General features: G+C 42.1%; 3 protein-coding genes across 3 annotated transcripts; all 3 read left to right on the top strand.

Annotated features, from left to right (window-relative positions):
• The first annotated feature begins 102 nt into the window (after positions 1-102).
• LOC135623915 (type I inositol polyphosphate 5-phosphatase 5-like) lies at positions 103-2,970 on the top strand. Its single transcript, XM_065127377.1, has 10 exons — positions 103-549; positions 628-715; positions 797-859; positions 943-1,033; positions 1,107-1,211; positions 1,348-1,882; positions 1,958-2,151; positions 2,253-2,361; positions 2,429-2,577; positions 2,650-2,970. Exons 1-10 carry the CDS (start codon positions 469-471, stop codon positions 2,852-2,854), a joined length of 1,620 nt encoding a protein of 539 aa, XP_064983449.1. The 5' UTR covers positions 103-468; the 3' UTR covers positions 2,855-2,970.
• Positions 2,971-3,458: 488 nt separating this feature from the next.
• LOC103997770 (uncharacterized) lies at positions 3,459-7,680 on the top strand. The gene is made up of 4 exons (XM_009419100.3): positions 3,459-3,850; positions 4,072-4,667; positions 6,407-6,493; positions 7,293-7,680. The coding sequence occupies exons 1-4, from the start codon at positions 3,623-3,625 to the stop codon at positions 7,552-7,554; spliced, it is 1,173 nt and encodes a 390-aa protein (XP_009417375.2). The 5' UTR covers positions 3,459-3,622; the 3' UTR covers positions 7,555-7,680.
• Positions 7,681-8,693: 1,013 nt separating this feature from the next.
• Positions 8,694-11,227, top strand: LOC103997769 (ethylene-responsive transcription factor RAP2-13-like). Its single transcript, XM_009419099.3, has one exon. It carries the CDS (start codon positions 9,866-9,868, stop codon positions 10,973-10,975), a length of 1,110 nt encoding a protein of 369 aa, XP_009417374.2. The 5' UTR covers positions 8,694-9,865; the 3' UTR covers positions 10,976-11,227.
• Positions 11,228-20,997: the final 9,770 nt, after the last annotated feature.

Below are 20,997 nucleotides of genomic sequence, written 5' to 3'. Positions count from 1 at the left end.
AATAACTGTTTCCTTTCATTATCCAATCAATCAATGAAAAAGGTCATTTCCTTTCGTTTCCGAATCCTTGATGTTCTTCTCCTGCAGGTGGTATCCTCGAGATCATTGATGAGAGAGAAGAAGAAGAAGACTGTGTCTTGGCTGTCGTTTTGTTAGGGGCGGGGAGGTGGCGCGAGGCTTCGTTTACCCTCAACAAAAGCCAACGGCAAACGAAGAAGTAGGAGCTCCCTCCAACCAGTAGCCACCTTCTGTCCTCCCCCTCCCATTTCAAGCCTTTGCTTCCCTTTCCACCTCCACATCCCCTCCCAGCCATCAAACTTCTGCCTTCCCTTCCTCCCCCCTCCCCCTCCCACCCACCGCCATTCCCGTCGCCGGCGATTCCCTTCCGCCAGTACCGAAGCGATGACGCCGACCTAACTGAACGCATATAAGATACCATCATCGGCGCCAGGTGAGCTTCTGAATTGGATGTCAAGCTGCGATACCTCCGACGACATGACCAAGTCCAACGCGTCCGATGATTCCTTCAAGAACGAGAAGAAGAAGAAGGTTCGTGCCCGCCACCTCCATGTTTCCCGATTCCCCACTTCCTGCTTTCCTCTCTGACCCTTTTCCTCCGTTTGCCAGTCCATTTTGTCGAACATCTTCAGCAGAAAAGGCAAGAACGAGAGACGATCGGAGGAAGACATATTCCCCGGAACCGAGATTGTTTTCGGTACCGATCGAAATCCCTTGTGCCTTTTTCTTTTCCTTTCTCCTTTTAATCTGATCGAATCATTCATGGTTATGGGCATAGATCTTGAGAAGACGTACGTGGCAAGGAGGACGTTCTTGGAGGCATCCTCGGTCAGCTTTTCAGGTGATTTACGTAGCATCTCATTACATGCATGCAAATTGATGACCGAACGAGTAGTACTCAATCTAATCCCCACTTCTCTTCAGAGAGGCACTCGAGCTCGCGAATCGAGAGTCTGAATCTTTGTAGTTTGGAAAGCCTCAGAAGAAAAGCTTTTCGTCATGTTCAGGAGTTCCGGTAGGGTGGCAGTCATTTCATCCTTTAGCGTCGTGTTCATCGATCTGATCCTTTCATTGTCTGCCTCATGCAGCATGTTTGTTGCCACATGGAACGTGGGGGGAAAGCCACCCAGCGATGACCTCGACCTCGAATCTTTTCTACAGGTAGAAGGATCGCATGACATCTATGTATTAGGGTAAGGAATCTGAGCTGCATAACTTGGCTTTCTTGACATCAATCAAATATATCCAACGACAGCTGCCTCTGCTCTCGATTAGCTCCGCAGAGTCTATGATCGATGTGGACCTCTTTGATTCGTATTTGCTTTGCAGGTTTCAGGAAATAGTTCCTTTAAATGCAGGCAATGTGTTAGTGATCGAGGACAACGAGCCCGCGGCGAAATGGCTTGCCCTCATCAGCCAAGCCATCAACAAGCACGGCAAGTGCTCGCCTGACGACTCCGATTCCAGCAACGATGGGAAACATGGCAAGGACTCCAAGTCCACGAGCGGCCTTCTCTTCTTCCAAAGGCCCTCCCTCAAAGTCCTCAGCAGGAATTATCGCATGGATGGCGCCCTAGTGAAGACGTGCAATTGCACCTCCGAGCCATCCTGCGTCCGGCGAAGGACGAGACAGCTGAGGGAGTTCATCACCAGGGACGAGTCGAGCTCCTCCGACGAGGATTCCGCGACGCCGCAGTTCGCTTGCTCCGAGGCAAAGGGTAACATGAACTACTGCCTCGTCGCGAGCAAGCAGATGGTGGGCATCTTCCTCTCGGTTTGGGTCAGGAGGGAGCTCGTGCAACACGTCAGCCACCTTAGGGTGGCCACCATCGGAAGGGGAATCATGGGCTGTCTCGGTAACAAGGTTAGCTCCATATCTCCGTTCTGATTTCTGCCAGTGGCAACCGAGGTAGCTTACAGGAGCGACCGATGCTCTCAGGGATGCATTGCGATGAGCATGTCGCTGCACCAAACGAGTTTTTGCTTCGTCTGCAGCCACTTGGCATCAGGCGAGAAGGAAGGCGACGAACTGAAGAGGAACTCTGACGTGGCCGAGATCCTCAAGAGCGCGCAGTTCCCGAGGATCTGCAAGTCTCCATGTCGGCGGATTCCTGAAAGAATCTTAGACCACGAGTATGGATTCACGCACAACTTCCTCTTCCAAACCTCAATCCAAACCATGTCTTCTCCAAGATCTAACTCCACCATGTTTACATTTGCTTTGTGTGAGGAAGTCGAGTGATATGGTTTGGTGATCTGAACTACCGGGTTGCACTAAGCTATCAGGAGACAAGATCTCTGCTCAGGAACAATGATTGGAACTCTCTCCTGGAAAGGGATCAGGTAAACCATCAACTCTTGATCTACTCTTTCTTCTTCCGAAGACAGTGTGTGATTTTCTGTATTACAGTTGAAGATAGAAAGAGAAGCAGGAAGGGTGTTCAATGGGTGGAAGGAAGGGAAGATCTCATTTGCTCCAACCTATAAATACTCACAGAACTCCGACATCTACGCTGGTGAGACCGTCAAATCCAAGAAGAAGCGAAGAACACCAGCTTGGTAATCTCTCTCTCTCTCATTCATTCAAAAGCAACATAAAAACTTGGTCTAAATTCCTGAATGCTCACACAGGTGCGATCGGATACTATGGCATGGAAATGGGATGGAACAGCTGCAGTACTTGAGAGGGGAGTCGAAGTTCTCGGACCACCGCCCTGTTTGTGCCGTGTTTGCAGCGCAGGCAGAGATGAACAACAGATGCAGAACGGCATGTCTTGGTGCGGACTCCAGAATTCCTTCTGATGAGTTGATACCTCAAAGGCACAGTTTCTACTGAGGAGGAGACTTCATTGATGTTGTCGAGGGGTCATACGATGTCACAAACATGCTTATAGCTCTTGTTAATACTATGTTAATATATATAAATATAATAATATAGAAGCATTCTGGTAATTGATCCTGGTTTCTATCTAGTCATGATAGGGATTTTGATTATTATAAATAAAACCATCTCTAAAAACATGTACAATGTATCGATATATTTATTACCTCTAAATTGAGAGAAGTTAGATTAGATATTGATGATTGCATCTATAACTTTAAATTTATACAATATGGATGGAACATGATTTGGTTTGAAGTTAATTATAAAAATATTTTACTAGTCATATTAAACTTTAAATACTTTATTAATTATATTATACAAATATTTTTAAATCAATATTATAAACATATATTTTAAAAAATTCTCACATAACGTATATATATATATATATATATATATATATATATATATATATGTATATATACCCATATACATATATGCATGTACGTATATATATATATATATATATATATATATATATATATATATATCCCGATCTTCTTAAAAGACGATAACAACCTCATGCCTAATTACACAGTAAATTGCATACTGGCGGTCAAAATGTTCCCCATTACGTTATCGAGAAAGGAAATAGAGGAGATCGGTTATCCATGGCGGTCAAAACCCTATTGCTCCCAATCCCTTCGCCTCCTCCTCCATCCGGACCCCATCTATTGCTTTCTCGGCAATCCGTAGGCCCTGTATCCGTCGATTACGGAGATGGCGTCACTGAGACCTGTGCTGCCGCTTGTCATGGTCGCCGTCTTGATTGCGGTGGAAGAGAGGATCTCGGGGCCATCGTGCGTGGCATCCGGGCGAGGAGGTGAGGGCGCTAGCCACCCAGATGATCTGAAGGTGATGATGGTGGCGGATCTCCTGTTGCTGGGATCAGATGCTAGCTACGCCGACACCTTCTTTAGAGATTCCTTCACATCCAAGTTCTTTAGGGTAATTATTGCTTCCTGTACCGTGGTCGCTGATCTATCCAAAGCCGTCTGTTTGTTGATATATAGTTCAGGGATTCCGTAGAAAGAAATTAGGGATCTGTAGTTGAAATTCGAATCTTTACTTGTTTGGTTGCACAATGGAAACAAAGTTTCGAACTTTATAGTCTTCTGATTCCAGTTGAAACCAAAAATTTGAACTTTGGGATTCTGCCTGTCCTACAGAAATCCTTTGAGAGGCTTAAGCCGGACATGCTTGTTGTTTTGGGTGATATTTCTGCGAAAGGATGGGCGCTGACGGGCAGCAAGTGGCTAACAGTTCTGCGGCAGTTCCATACGATTCTGGGTCCGGTTGGTGGACTTCCTCTTCACATTGCTTTGGGGGACAGAGATATTGGGAAGTGTAGTGAGTTAGATGAGCAATTTATAAATCAAGTTTCAAGCAATTTACCTGGATTAGGCTCATCTGGTTGCAGTGCATTTGAGATCGGCAATATCAGTTTTGTTTCCCTTAATGCCGTTGCTTTGCTTTGTGGTAATAATGATTTACGCTTCGGTGTCGAAAAGGTCGTAGAAAGAGAAAGCATTGCTTTAAGAAATCCAATGAACGAAGCAGCAGAAAAAGTTTCTGAGCCTACTATGATGACAGAGTGTTCCAAAAACTACGATTGGAGAGATAATCACATGGAGTCTGGTTCTGGTCCTGTTCTGTTGCTTCACTTTCCTCTATACAGAAAAAAGAGAAACATTATTGGGGACACAAAAGTTGATCTAGGGATCTATCATCATATGGCTGAGGGATCAGCAAGGCATGACGATAGGTACTTTAATCTCTTTTTTTTTTTCTGATTTTGTTATTGTATTGGATCTCAAACTCAAAATTCTGACAGTGATGTTGTTATTTCTCATGTTGATCGGAGGCTCTTGACTTTGTTCACTAAAATCCTAGTGCGTTAAGAGTGGAGAAGCAAGTTCCTTCAATTTTATTTGAACTTTTTATAAATTGATATTTCTTATTGTGCATGATCATCCATAGGTGGTCCCTTAGTTATTTTACATTTTAAGGTTCAGTGATGAAAAATTTAGAATTCATGAGAAGCAAATTATCTTTTACATAGTTAAATGAGTTGCATATGATCGATGATCTGGATACTGAAAATTGGGTCACCAGTATGGTGCATTTGGGTTGGAGAACTAAAAACTTGTGCTGGCCTTACTATTATGTGAGTAGTTTAGAAGATATACTTTTCATGGGGTTTGCAAGTAACGGATGTCCTTGGGACTTCAATCTTTGCTATGTGATTAAGGTCATTCGTACGATTTAGAGATTATGTTCTTGATTTAGGGATTATCAAGTGACAAAGTTGAAGAAGGAAGACGAGTTTGTTAGTCTGATAGATAAAGTCTGAGTGATCTCAGAATGTTATAAACTATGGATTTTGTCCGAATCTAGTGCTGAGTTTTCTGGTCATATGGGTTGTCATGGTGATTAGGTGTGATGGGTTAGGGAGACTTTCCAGGTGTAGTAGTTGATATCATTTCAGAGTCAATTTTTTTATTCGACCTTGAAACCTTAAATGAAAGGGCAGAGAATGACTGGTAAATTGTTTTTGTGGTAACTGGTGGTTCTGCTTTGGGTTCAGAATCCTAAAAGAAAAAAGATCTTAGGATATGGTTAGTCAACTGCCACATAAATCTATGGGTAGTCAATTGCCACTTAAATCTATGTCACTTGATTTAGGATATGTTACCAACGTATGGTTCTTTTTGCTCCTAAGGTGGATGAATGCGTGCAAGGTATTCATATCTGTTGAAATTGGATGCTATTACAATTGGAAGATTTCTTCCTTTCATTAAGTGTGAAATATCCTTTATTCAAGAATGAATAGTGAGTGAGCTGGAAGAATAATTTCTTTTTTTGTTTGTAAGATTCTTTAAGGGGATTAATCACTTAGAAGATGTTTCTGGTTATTAAAGTTTCTGAAGAAATTATTATATCTTTTGGGCATTCGGTTTAGACCATTAAGAACAACTTCCATAGAGGGACTTGATATGGATAACAAACATGCTTTATTGCTTTGAGGATGAACATGTTCTGAGGAAAAGGTAGTTATAATTTAGACCGTAGTATCGGATCTGCAGATCTACTGTAATGTGACTGTTTGTCTGCTACCTAAAAGCAGTGCTAATCTTGTTCTAAGATTGGGGTGACTCGGTGCTTGCCAAATTCATTTCTTGTTCTCATTTGCTCCAGTCCATGACTTTTTATCAAAATCAAATACCTTCTAATTGTAATGTTTCCTTTAACTCTTTTATATCCTTTACTTTCTGAACTCCATGTTCTCTAAATTTGACCACACCTCAGAATGTTGAAGCTTCTTATAGTTTGTCTTGGTTTCTGAATGTGCATCTGGATCTTCTATATCAAGAAAAAAAAAGATTTGATAACAATTGAATTGCATGAAGCTTCCCTTATTTTAGATTTATGATTTGCAATGATATGTATGTGGTTGCTTGGAGTTTGTTGTCAATACTCACATTTCCTACTTTCTTTTGTCAGTAACTTCAAGGATATGGACCCATATGAGTTGGACCAAACTCTCCCTGTTAATGCAACTGAGTACATCTTTCAGGCTCTTAAGCCAAGGTTGGTGAAATAGAGATGATCACTTCATATTTTGGTTTCTTTATATGCATGCGCGTGAACATGTTCTAAGACCTTTGACCATTTGGGTAAGGCAACTATTGTGGATAATTATCTTGTATCTCAGTCGTTATTTTTTTCCCAGAATCCCATTGCCTCATATTATATGACTAACATCTTATACCGGGTTGAATTTTAATATTTTTTTTTTGTCATCATTTATGTCAGGAATATGCACGGTGATCTAGATTGTGTTTAGGAGAAAAATAGACTCAAATTATTGATGTATTAACGGAATCACATCAAGAAATTACAATATGCCTTTATTTAAATTCTATGATGCAGCCTTCACAAATAGAGAGTCTGCAATTTTGTGCTTGCATCCATAACCACTTTTTTCACATCCATACGCCAACAAGGCACTATTTTAAAAATCCATCTAGTCGTTATGCTGTTAGTCTCTTGTCTTGGAATTAAAACCCACCACATCATTTTTCAGACAAGGAGGGAAAGAAAAGTTCATGTCACCATGGTTGCGTTGCTCATCACACATAAAGCCTGTTTAAGCCTCCAATATATCCTCCTGTAAGATATCAATTTTCTGATGGATAAATGTTAATTGATTTCACATCAATAGGGCAGGAACAGGCACCATGAAACATGATAGTAGTTAGATGGCAGACCTTTTAACAAGAGTAGCTTCAACAAATTAGAATGCAATCTAATCATTTTTGCATTATGTACACATTTTGTATACCATTTGGAAGTTGAAAACCAGCCCTTGGTAACTTGCCTTTTGCAGGATTGTGTTCAGTGCTCACACCCATAGCTTCTGTGATCACACCCACAGTGATGGTACACGTGAGATAACCGTGCCAGCTATGACATGGGCTGCAAGGCAAAAACCTGGTTTTGTATTTGTTAACTTCCGACAAAACAAGGCAGTGAGCGTGAGCTACTGCTCTTTCGCTTCCGAACGGCATGTGATACAGACTTACATCATTTTCTTTATGCTGTTCATACCGGTATTAGTTGTAATTAGGTGCTCAAATCTCGTAACTTAGCTGTATGCTAAACATTGAAATGTTGCTTAGTCATGATTGTACATTCCAAGAGTGTGTTAATTGGGTTAGTTGTAACTTTGTATTTTGCATGAAGATATCTCATGTTGTTACACTTGCTTTTCGAAAGGCCTCGTTAGTCAAGTAGCTGCAAGTATACCCGCTGTTGCTCCTGGAATGTTTTCAGTATCTCCTAAAGACTGCAAAGACACTAGTCATGAAGAAAATGCAGTGTGAAGTGACAAAATCCCTCTCTTATTGATGATGAAATGGTGCATGGATCTGCAACAGCCATATAAGAACTATGTCATTATACTTGGTCTCCAAAATATGACTTTTTCCTTATAATGATGCCAATTTCTGTACAAGCTTTACTACCTTGGATATCATTAAGACTTTTGGCTGCCATCTGTCGAGAGTTACAGTCAAAATCCATCTGTCAAGATGCAAATTTTCCTCTAAATGTTCTTCATGAACAGTCCAGAGTTATGAGCTATTCCTTTGCTTCCGCCTTGTACATATCATGTTGGCCCTGCATGAGCTGGATCTACGTAACCATTCCAAGGTTCTGAGTCATGTGTTACCTGAGAACGATAACAGACGCTCGACTAGCTCGGCTCTTCTTTTGTCCCGCACCTCAGACAATCCATGATAGCAGTCACATGCATGAACAGTAAGGAAAAGAAAGCTAATTTCCCTTTTACTTCTCGTCGACTAAAAGGCCGCAACTACGATCGAGGTGGGCTCTCAGCTTGATGTGCAAACCGCAGACATCTTCTGAAAACTCATGCCCATCATCGTGTCAGACACCTCTCTCTCTCTCTCTCTCTCTCTCTCTCTCTCTCTCTGAGCTAAAAAGAAGAATATGCATGCTGTACATTGCAACAGTTAAAAGTTAAAAAGGAAGAACACAGAGAGGAAGACAAAAAGGAGGAGAGAAGTTCGATGCACGAGACAAAAGCACGATGGCCTCCAAATTCCAATGCATGTTGCCTTTCTTAAACGCCAAAGTGACGGGTTAGAAAAGGGCGAAAGCCCCTGCATGCATGCATGCATGCATTTTGCATGTGACGCTCCGCTCGACTCACGAGGTTGGCGTCTCCCCACGGAGCACGTCACGGGGCCACCGGTGGTGCCGGATGCTCCCCTTTTGACCAATGGGATTCCCTGACCTCGCTCTGAACTCCACCAGAGCCATTCGATTCTAATCTACGAAGATGAAGCGAGTCCGTGACGTAGCAAACTGATCAGAAGTACATAGAGAAAAGAACTGGAGTATATCTCTGCGTTCTCATGCGATTGACACCCATGTGTGCCGATGATCTTTTGTTTCTTGAGATGTGTGTGTGATGATGATGTTGGTGAAGCAAAAAGCTGTAGAAATACTCGACAGCCCCTGGTTTTTTTGGTGTGTCGAGTGCCGGTTTAGGAAGAACGGCGCAGTAGCAGGTTTTGGGCGTTGTTTCCTGAGGAAGGTTTCAACTGCCGTTCTCTCTCTCATCAGGTAGAGCACGGAGGAAGAAGACGGATGCATTTGGCTTCAACTGGCGGCAGCTCGGCTCGCCCATCTCATCATCGCACGGCCGGGAGTGCATGCCGCCGCCAAGCTGTTGATCGATGAACGGCACATTCTCCGAGCCAAGCCGAGTCGAAGCCGACGCCGAACTTAGAGCGGCTTGATGCGGGCGAGAGAAGCTTCCCGGTTGCCACTTCGCTCGTGATAAGGGTGGCGAGTTCTCATTGGCTGTCAGAGGGTAATTAAGAAAGCCAATGCTCTGCTAAGAGGCTTATATAAACCAGCCATTAGCCTCTCTTCTCCTCAAGAGTGAGGTCGCCTCCACCCCCAAGCCAAACCCATTCCCCCCACCCTCCCCCCTTTCCCTCCACCTTCGGTGAGGTTGAGCGACCCTTTCGACGACCACAAGGTTTGCATTTCTAATCTCTCCTCCTCTGAATCCCTCTCTGTAATCCTCTGTCCTCTCGAAGAGAAAAAATATCTCATTTTGAGGCCCTTTTCTGGTTCTTAGGGAGCGAGAGATCCAGAGCTTGTGTGCTTTTCTCTCTTTTGATCTTGATCAACCCAGAGGGTTCTTTTTTCATACCCTTTAGGTTCTTTTTTGTACGATACATACAGCTTCTTTCTCTTTGTTTTCTCCTCACCTGTTCTTTGGTTTTGTTGAAGAACCAGGTTAGGTTTCAACTTTTCTTTCCTCTTTCTCCCTTCCTAAAGGTCCCATCTTTCTTCTGCTCTTCGTCCTTTTTGCCTTTCTTTTTCTTCCTTGGTTTTAGGAAGCATAGATTTCGCTTAGATGACATGGCCGCAGCTGTAGATATGCACGACGGCAAGCGAGTCTTCTCCGCAGACCCTTTTAGTGATCTCATGAAACCACTTGAACCTTCTATAGCAGGTGCTTCCACCTCCTCTGCTTCTTCCTCCTCCAACTACACTGTCACCCATTCCTCCCACTTTTATTTTCCTCCTCCTCCTCCTCCCTCCTCCGTCTCACCCTCTTTCTTCCCCCCATCCTCCACTCATCAGAATCACTCCTTTGATGCCTACTCTCGTCAAAATCCTACCTTTGCTTTCTGGTCCCATCAAGATCCCACCTTGTATGGCTGCTCCCAGTCGCCGTCGAGCGCCGGCATGGTCCCTGAAGGCTTTCTCGGCTTGGACCGCCAGGGCCTCGTCGGCTCGGTCGGGCTCACCCATCTCAGCCCCGAGCAAATCCAGCAGATCCAAGCTGAAATCCAACTCCAGCAGCAACTGAGCATCGTCGGCAGGCAACTGCCGCCGAACCGCCACCACCAACACCAAGCTGCCGGCTTTCTTGCACCGAGGCCCCAGGCCATGAAGCACGCCGGCTCGACCCCTCCGCCGAAGACCACGAAGCTCTACCGCGGAGTGAGGCAGCGCCACTGGGGAAAGTGGGTGGCCGAGATCAGGCTGCCCAAGAACCGGACGCGCCTTTGGCTAGGGACCTTCGACACCGCCGAGGAGGCCGCGCTGGCTTACGACCAGGCGGCGTACCGGCTACGCGGGGAGTCGGCGAGGCTCAACTTTCCAGAAAACCGGCACGGCGCTGCCGACGGCGGCTCCCTCCACGCTTCTGTTGACGCCAAACTCCAAGCCATTTGCCAAAGCTTGGCCAGTTCATCGAAGCAGGGCAGCGCCAGCGGCGCCCTCTTGCCCACTGACACCACTAACCCCGACTCCAACGCTGCAACCAAGGTGGCGGCAGAGGGTGTCACGTCCATGGTGGAGATCTCATCGGACGGGGAAGACTCTTCGGGGTCATCGCCGGTGCTCGAGATGCAGCAATTGGACTTCACTGAGGTGCCTTGGGATGAATCAGAGAACTTTGTGCTGAAGAAGTACCCTTCATGGGAGATTGATTGGGACTCCATCCTCTCCCCAAGAACTTAGCATGCTTGTTATTTGTGCTATCAGTTCCAGTTTAGTGGGCAGTGTGTGTAAAGTGGCTGTTGCAAATGGGGTTTTAGACATTTGCTCAGCTGCTGTCGGTAGTAGAAGAGTCACTGGGTCAGAAGTGTGTCTCGTAGCTACATGAGCTCCTGGTTCTGCTGGTTATTTTTATTCGGCATGACCATGGTGGATGAGCACAGTGTAGTCGGCTGTAGTCGTCACTCTTCTGCAAGATTTGTATAGCTTATATCAGTCTGGCTTTGTATTGGCTGCATGCATATGTCATGTAAATTAGCAAAGCAGAGATAAAAAAAACCTAGAAAAGACAATTACATTATGGCAGAGTCTACTAACAGAGCAAGTCTAAACATGCATCAATCTAACAATATTGTTAGGTACTTTTGTCACACAACTTACAGAAAAAATGTTTCTTGATTCTTTCCTAGTCTCCTTTCTCCTCGTGCCAAGATAATGATGTGTGCATGCATTATGTCAACAATGGTTGCCAGAAGAAATAAGCCAAAAGTTGATATTTCCTGAAATAAGACGAGCTTCACCATTTTGAGGAAAGCTCTTATGACCAGATCAGTTCTATAAATCTGATGCACCCATCAATTTTGTTATTGGAACTCTGAATCCCTTCTGATGCCACCCAAGTATCGTGTTCTTTGCATGCTCATGTGATAAGCAAGGTTTGTGAACTGAGCTCTCCATGCCAAGGTACAAATTACACAGGTGTTTGCTAAGGCTGTATTGCTCTGTACTCCGAGAGTTGTTGTGACATTAGCTGCTTCACAGGGCAATATGGACTAGGATGAGGAGGAGGCATAGGGAGAATCCCTTTGCTGGACCGGATGAAAAGAAGCACAAGTTTTTCTCCCCACTCACCCCATTCTTTTCTGGTGATGTGCTCCCCACCAGAACCACCCAACCAATCCCAGCCCATCTCTCTGTCGTCCTCCTTCCTTCCTTGCACATCTAAAGAATCCTCTTGCTTCCATGGGATTGGTTGGACCTGCAGGAATCCATAACACCAGCCCTACTGAACAAGTAGCAAAAGTAAATTGATACTTTTTGTTTCCCTTTTCTTCTCTGCTTCATTGATGGTCTCCAATCACATATGTGAATGCTTCAGAACAGGGGAAGATACTTCAACAGTGGATCAGATAAGGTGAAAGAAAGTTTGTGAGTTTGGCATATGGTGCTTTTCACATTGACAGAATATATTCATCTCAAATATAACAACAAGAATTGTTGATAAGAGAGCTTGTGGATCCTTGGATTTCTCTTTTTCTCATTTTTCTTCCTTTCACATCACTAGTGAGATTGTCCAACAGTTGACATGATCACCAATAGAAATTGCATAAAGTGCAATGAAGCACATCATGATTGAACAGGGAAACAGGGACTTCAACATATCCAGATGCAGTTAGTGACTATCGGTGGTTCTGCATCAACACAATCTGACTTACTAGCTCAGTGCTTGGTTTCCTTGCCAAAACTACAATATCCTGCATCCATTCCGATCTTTCGTTAAGCTGATGAACAGTTGCAATAAACTAATAAAAACAAGTAAAAACATTGGTGCTGTCAAACAAGCACTAAGACTTTTCAGCTTAAGCAACTCATTCAAACTGATGAAACATTGATGAGTAAAGCCATGTATCATGCTTGTCAACAGCTTGTTCAACCATTTCCCAAGAATATAGCAAACATGTGAAATTAAAATTAAGAAGGCAATCGCCTCAAAGAAGAAAAATCAATTGTTATCTCTTCCTGTGGGGTCTATGGAAGGGAGCGTGGCTAGAGAAGCAGGTCATCTTTGAACGGAGAGTGACTGAGGTAGAGGTGATCCCTGCAATCAGAGCCATGTCCTCATATTTGTTTTTTCTTTCCTTGATCTGTTTGTCTTCTTTTATTCTCTTATTTAATTAATTTTTAAAATAAATTCGTACCAGTATAATTATTGTCGGTGATTGCATTTGCTGATTGATTTTAGAATGAAAGCTCATATATTGGTCTCAGGAAAGAATGAAGGGAAGAAAAATAAGGAAGACCAGTGATTGTATTTACCAGTGAGTGGCTGGATCAGATAGAATTGTTATCCTAGATGGTTAAGTTGTATATTGAATAGATGAACCAATCCGGAAAATTCATTAGAACTCAACCCAAGTCAATGATTGAGGTCATTGACTTGGGTGCATATACTATGTTATATATCAACATTTTGAATTATTTTGATGTAGAATTTTACGTTCTTATGGTGCATATACTATGTTGTAGGATTGTACTTACTAAAGAAGTCATAAGATGAGGATGTTTACCATTAATGTCTAATGCCCATGAATTTTGAAATGTTATATATATGACATGATACATGCTCACTTGAAACAAGGCTTATACTTACTGAGTGATGACTCATTATGGACCCTATTTTGCAGGTAAGGATACTAACACCTCACTCAAGTGATTGGGTAGGGAAGTGAGCACGTGTAAGCCCATGCCAGCGCAGATATGGACGATAACCTATGGGCATTTCGTGTATAAAAGAATTTTGAACATGTTATATTATGTTAGATGGAATAAGTTGGACATGTTTTGTTTGGATTTTTTTGATTAAATATTATAATTTTGTACAGGTGTCAAAATCATTATGTATAGGGGAAACCCGATCATTTTATTTAGTACATTAACATGTTTTAAATTTTAAGATTGCATACCTTCCGCTGCATTCATATCGATGGTAGTAAATGAAGGAAAGAAATGCAGATATCCTATCTTTGTCAGACATGTAGGGAATGGATGAAATTAGGAGTAGAGTGTTATGAAGATGTGGTATCAATCTTGCCCAATTGAGTTGATCAGATTGGATGACAAGAAATGAATCTATTGTGAATGAATCCAAGCAAAATCTGACCATTTTTTTATTGAGTTCGATTGTGAGGGTGAATCTTGCTCTTTTTATGACCTAAGCGACAAGGTCTAAGTCATACAGTACATCTATCTATTCGTAGATGTAAGATTATGTACTTTGATCCTCCCTATACTTCATATTGGCGAGAATTTCATGCACTAGGTACCTCATTTAAAATATTGATTCGTGAGTCCTAGAGATTGATTTGCAATACCCATAGACTATATTATGATATCATAAGGACCATTTAATAATCCGAGACTCATACCAGTTCTTGTTCGGACCAGTATAGATCTGGTATGACACACCGACCCTGGCACATCGGTATACCAATTGGCACAAACCAAAGAGAAAGAGAGTAGAAGGAAGGAGGAGAGGAGGAGGACTGCTGTTGACAATCAACAGCCCTGTTGATAGCTGTTTTGGAAATCAACAGTAGGGTTGATTGTTGACAGGATGTTACAGCAAAAAAAATTAGAAGTTTTAAAAGGCCAATTGTGAACCAAACTGAATGGCATTACCTTGTTCCTGGTTAGACCGATGAATACCATGGTCCGACCAATTTTTTTAATCTTGATTGGGACCTAGATTGTAATATAGAAAGACTTAATTCTAATAGTATCATAATTTAATCATAACTTTGTGACCTTATGCTTAATTTGAAATGATTTAGATCTCTTTATGTTTCATACAAAAACTTATCATCATTTTCAAATGATAACTTGTTCAAACTCCTGCATGTTGCTCAATTTATAATTCTTTTGGCATCAAGCTCTTACATAATATAACTCATTGCCAGCAGACTATTTTTTTATTCGTTGATGCATATTGTAATTTCTTTGAATTTTTCACAACAAATTTTTTATGCATGAATATGTGATTGATATATGTGCATATTTGGAAGATTACATTTCTTGATCAATGTAAGAAGGACAATATTGATAGGTCGCAATCCCACTAACTCAAAAGTAACCTAATAGGCTTCAAAACCAAGGCAAAATAATATAGGACAACCTAAAGGGTGATAGGCTTAGGGAAGAGAGTTACTAATAAGAAAACAAAAGCCAAAACAGATGAGGATTCAAAAAACAAGAACATATTCAATTTGTAAGAAAACTCAACTCAAACAATAAAACAATGAGTATTGCATATTCAAATGCATATTGATTCTGGGGAAGGAAAAAGACATTAGTTCACCCTTCTTGACTAGCTTGAATTGGGCATGAAAATGATCAATGCGTCTCCAAAGTTGGATAATTCTAACAATGTTAGACTTTAAGCAGTTTGGGGTTTAGAAATTTTGGCAATAATGGAAGTTATGTGGTAATAAATTTAGGGAAACAGTGAACAGAAAAGTAGAAATAGACAACTTGTTAACCTCACTTCAAATCCTTCGAACTCACAAGGGTGGACGGTTGTGGTGGTCTCCAACTACTCACTTCATTCAATAACTGATGTCTCAAGTAATTCTCAAGCAAACGAGGTGACAATGGTCATGCAAGCAAAATAATCGTCAAGTGATTCTAAATTTAAGGAGCTTAGGTGCAAAATAATGATGATACTATGCATGTGTTGTGAGTCTCAATGAACAATACGCAATTCTCTCATCTCAAGAAGTAAAAGAAATGGTATTTATTTGCAATACAGAACAAATGCAGACTTATAAATTGGGCAGTGTACTGAAAGAACGAACATTTTGCAGCACCATAGGTTTATCTAATGCCATTGTGCATGAGGTTTAAAGACATCATGATCATAGAGATCGATATTGTCAATGACACATGCAATCTTACCATACGAATCCTTCTCCTAATGCAACCCTAATCGGAAGCAAAAACAAACTAATAGTAAAAAGGGGAACCAGCTGCCCTACAATTTATCATCTGACAGGAGTAACAAGAGCTAAAGATCCAACCTTTGTCCTCTGAATCCTATCAGGGAAACGAAAAGAAATTTTCTGATGCCAAGAACAGGTGAAACCAAGAGCAAAGATCAAGATAAAACATCCACATCGATCAAATTAAGAAACCCATACAGAATTCATCGACAACCAGCGCAATCTAACAAAAGAAGGCACGGAAGGGCAAACGGAATCCAACATACACAGTTCGGAGACGAAGAAGAGGAACACGACGAGGAGAAATCCTCGTTAGTTGATCTTGGAGCAGGCGTCCAGGTTGCGCGGCTTCCCGAAAAGCCCCTCCGTCAGGTTGATATCCTTCTCCCTCGGTTTCCGTCTCGTTGTTAAGATCATCAACAATCGATAGAAGTTTACAAATCTTGAGGCAACCCAACTCGTTAACAAAAGCCCAAGAAACCAACCCTTATATAAAAGTTGGGCCATAAGACCCAATAACAGCCCAAATCATTAAGCCTTGTCCGATGATCCGAACTCGTCATTATGGCGTACGCGAAAGCAATATGGAGATAGAACATATATTAATTAGCATTGTAGATCACGAAATGTATGAACGGTTCATATAATATAGGTTTAAACGAAAAAACCATGCGTAAGAGAAAAATAATTTCATACGTCAATTTTAAGCAAAAAGAGGATGGCCGGATTTTTTGTTTCTTTCATGTATATTTTAATTGGGTTTGAGATTGATTCGAGTACAAAAGAATATTTAGATCAAAATTATGTATCCACATCTTTTCTTCTTAAAGCATGCATTGAGCTCTTTCTTTATAGTAGTCTAAATTTGGATATGATTGATACTAACTTGTAAAAAGTTCAATAAAATTAAAAGATCATATAGTCAACTTGCTGATATATGACGACTAATTATTGTTATATTACAGCAATAATCAGCTAACTATATGTACATGAAAATGATTTGTTGCTGAAATGTGTTCTTCAGCCATGAAATTTTGCTTTCAAGGTTACTAATTTTTAGCTGACAATTCTGCTTATGGCAGACAAAGACAAAGAGAGTCGTAGTCAATAAATGTGACGTTGCAACCTTTGTCGCATGCAAACCTAACCCAAGTACGTGCATGTGAACACTCAAGGCCAAGTCAATGGTCAACATAAAAGAATCATACGAGTCGGACAACAACATTGACCAAGTCCATGCGTCGTCTTCGTCACGTAGTCGTGCCATGGCCCCTCAAGAAACACCTCCGTTTCACAGTCATGCATGTGAAAGCCATGTTCAACAACTCCCGTTAGAAGCACCTCCTACCTTTGGTTGAAGAATCTCTAAGGCCAGATTCATCACCCTTCCCACGGCTTTTGGTGGAAGAAAGCTTCAGGGTCCTGCAGACACTACCTTATCAGAACCCAAAGAAAGAAAAGAAGGCATGGAACGTGGAATAAAGTGCGGCCAACCCTGGTACTCACTCATTGATGCCATGAGCAAGCATCCAAACCGACGACGAGGAGGAGGTGAGGAAGACAAGACATAAAGTGTGAGAATCTTGGAATGCAAGACTGAGGTTGCAGATCTGAATTCATTACTAGAATCTGCATTAGTGGGACTCTGGAACGAGGGGTTCAGACTTAGTGGTGGGCTGAGGAGGAAGATGATGGGGGAATTATTCTGGGATGGGTTGTGATTTGTGGACCTCCACCAGGAAATAGCAGAGGTAGCTTCCCTTAGGAATCAGAATCTGCGATGTCTTATTTGTGTTGCTCCTGCTTTCGGCCTGCTTCACTCTTGTACTATTCCTATCCCACCGACCATCACTGCTGACGCATCCCAGCATCAAGAGATGACTGCAACATGTTAGCAAGATGGTGTTTCCAATCAACAAGAGGTTTAGGAATCATTACCATATATATTTCCAGATTTCTGCGTAACCTGATGAAGTGCATGTAAAGAAAGAAGATGCAAGAAAGGATTTCGATCTCAAATGATGATTCTTGAGGCTTTAATTTGTGGCTTAATGCAAACATATAGAAGTTTTTGATGCAATTACTCAATATCAAAGCCATACACCACTGTGGATCCAAGCAAATCCAAGAACCCTAGCTTTGTACTATCAATGATCTTTCAAAACCATTGCTAGCTCTTCCTATCTTCTTATCTTTTGTTCCTTCTCTAACAACACCGTTCATGCCCTATCAATGAAATGCTCCTTTCAAATCAGTCTTTGGTCTTTTCAAATTGCATGCTGATTAGTGAATGAACATGATGGTAAGTTGCATGCCGGCTAAAGTTAGATGGAAGGCATGCACTGGGTGCTTCGGTGTCTCCCCAGTTAAGGCTACGCCAAATAATACCAATGCTGAGCCAAGTCTAGTAGTGGAAAGAGGACAATATATCTCATCTAGATCGAGGATGTGGATGGTAGGTGTCAGGTGGCAGTAACAATGACACGTACATCTCAATCCTTTTTCGGAGAGTGCCGATCGAAAGGACGTTCCTAGTGCCCTAACAAAGAGATGTGTGTGCAACTGTGTGATCTTTAACTTGTCCAAGGAAGTCAAGGAAGAAGAGGCATGCGATCTTTAGCTTCTTGTTCATAGAATGCAGAATATCAACACGTGTTAATGATTGTATGATATGAATATGAATATACATTGATTCTTGTTCTTAAGAATACCGTTTCAAGTTGAATGAATGCGGAAATTAAGAACCTCTGCTTTCACATAAGGGAAGAAGATAGATAAACTTGATGAATCTATCTATGATGATTTATGTACACTCTATAGCTTGCTCTCCTGTATGTAGGTTTCTATGTGAAGTGAGGCTTGATGAGAGGCTACTGATTAATACTGCTTCCCTAAGATTAAAGGATATACATGTGCATGAGAATGAACGTGCACCTCAACCTTGAGATATATCTTTTGTCACTTGCCGAGCAAGTCTATCTCTTTGTCGCCTGCATACATAAATGCACCAGTAGCTTTCACCTTAGGTCTGCGGCATGCCTCCTAGGAAGGCATATGTGGCTTCTCGGGCATTGGCCAGTGAGACACATATGGAGACCCTTTAGGTATCAAATCATTCCCCACTCCATTGCCACCCCATTGGATCTTCTTTGTTGGATTTGTCTTTTAGGGTTAATAGAAGGACGGGGTTGTGTTGGGTCATGTGGTGCTTTGACAACCGACCTTTTGGTGGAACTCCACCTTGCCTACCAAACAGTGGTCGCCATCACCAACTGCTATTGTAGTTGAGATGAAATAAAAGAAAGTTCTCGGGCTTGCAATCTCCATCATCTGATGATAAAAAAGGGGCCACAAAGATAACAAATTATAATCCAAATGGAGAACCAAGGTAGACAGAAAACACCTCGATTGATGCCTCACAACAAAAAGAAGATAAAAGGAGGGGTAAATCTGATTTGATTCAGGGAATATGAGCTACAACAAGATAAAGCCATAGCTTATGTGGAGCCAGGGGTGTTGTGCATGGCTTTATCCTGTGGTGGGGTCAGGAATTTGGAAGGTGTTGTTGGTTTAGGTGAGTCCAGTTTGCATGAAGATTGACCACACATTTGGTAGGGCAACTTGTTGCATGGATGCTGCAAAAAAGACTTCCAACAAAGACAAGGAAGGAAGAAGCCTTCCCATGTCTCAACCCATTGCATAATGTTGAAGTGCAACCAAAGCAACTCCATTGATCTGCAGCATTCTCCTACTATTTCTAACTTCGAATGTGTTCGCCATCTAAAAAACCATGTAATCTTATCACAGATATGCTCTTTTCCACCATTATTTTCTCCATCTGGTGGAATCGTCTTTGTGTTCATGGAATAATTCTCTCTCATATTTATATATGCCAAAACAAGTGAGAGTAATCTGATTCACTCATATTTATTTATTGTTATGATCTTTGATTACCAAATGATGCCTTTTCCGATCTATCACCCCAATCAATGTTCTGCTCAAATTACAAAGAAAGGTTTCAAAGATCATGTAACTTTTGTGCTTTTGATCAGCTTCTTAATCTCTCTCAATAGAAAATAGCATGGAGGCTTTTTTTTAGTTGTACTTGTGCTAGGCCACATGTCTCTGACTCATACTACATTGAAGCAGTAGGTCTGTCCACATAGAGCTTTCAGTGGGATAAGCAACAGTGCAATAAATTGACGCCACTCCAATTCAAGAGGACTTACTGCCGCAGGAGAGTTGTCGGTATGGGAACACGCATCAAAGAAATATCTAATTTTTTGTACCTAAGACAGCAGTGAATTAGTACTAATAGAGACGAAATCTTTGTCAACCATTTAGCTCTTTAGTTGGTGTACTGTCAACTTCTTGCCATATCACATACAATGACAGCCACCTCCAGAACTAAAGTTAGAACTGTTCTCAGACTTCCTATTCAACACATCTCGACTTGCAGTTTTTAGACGTTACAGTGAAGAGGAAATCATTGGCGCTGAGAAGAAGAAGAGGAAGAAGTGCCTCAGGGCATAAGTCTAAGAGCAACTGATGCTCTTGTATCATTGTTTGCATCTATTGCTCATTGGAGAAGTACAATAGAGATATCAAAGCACCACAAAAAGTAAATGCCAAGAAAAGTGGGGGAGGGATTTGATTCTGTTACTTCTTAGTTTACTGGGCAAACGGGCCCAGACGTGCCGAAATAATTGGGTGCCACGCAACCAAGGAGGGCCCGCGTCTTTCCAGCCTAATTATGATGTGTCCACGGCGGCGGGTCAAGCGGCGGAACAGGATAAGCTTTCGCCGCAAGATTGGTGCGGCCAATGAGACGGCGAAAGGTCGGACCGCCACGCAGGCCGTAGCTGCACCGCGGGACCAGCGGAAGAAGGCTCCGATTGCGAATTTTAAAGCTCCCAACACGTTGATCAAGCCGCGATCCACGCGTTGGCCACCCTTCCTCCTCATCTAGGGCCATCTGTTTCTGACCATCCAAACGTATCTAATTGGCCCCTTGACCACTAAACAATGGTGTTAGGTGAAAAGTTGCAAGAACACACTGCAGAACTTGTGACTAATATTCTAGGGATCCTATGCGCTGTTTCGTCAACGTTTCTGATGTCCTCCTCCGAGGAGAATCCATGTTTTAGGTCTCCAAAGTCCTAAAGTGAATCCCTAGATCATACTTCGTGGCAGTATATTAGCATGACCATGATCATAGACGACAGGTTTATGCAATTGTTTTGGGCACGCCTTGATGTCTCCTGCTGGACT

Source organism: Musa acuminata, chromosome BXJ2-9 (assembly GCF_036884655.1).
Source record: "Musa acuminata AAA Group cultivar baxijiao chromosome BXJ2-9, Cavendish_Baxijiao_AAA, whole genome shotgun sequence".
Taxonomy (NCBI): Eukaryota; Viridiplantae; Streptophyta; class Magnoliopsida; order Zingiberales; family Musaceae; genus Musa; species Musa acuminata.
This window is presented reverse-complemented; position numbering and strand designations above follow the sequence as displayed.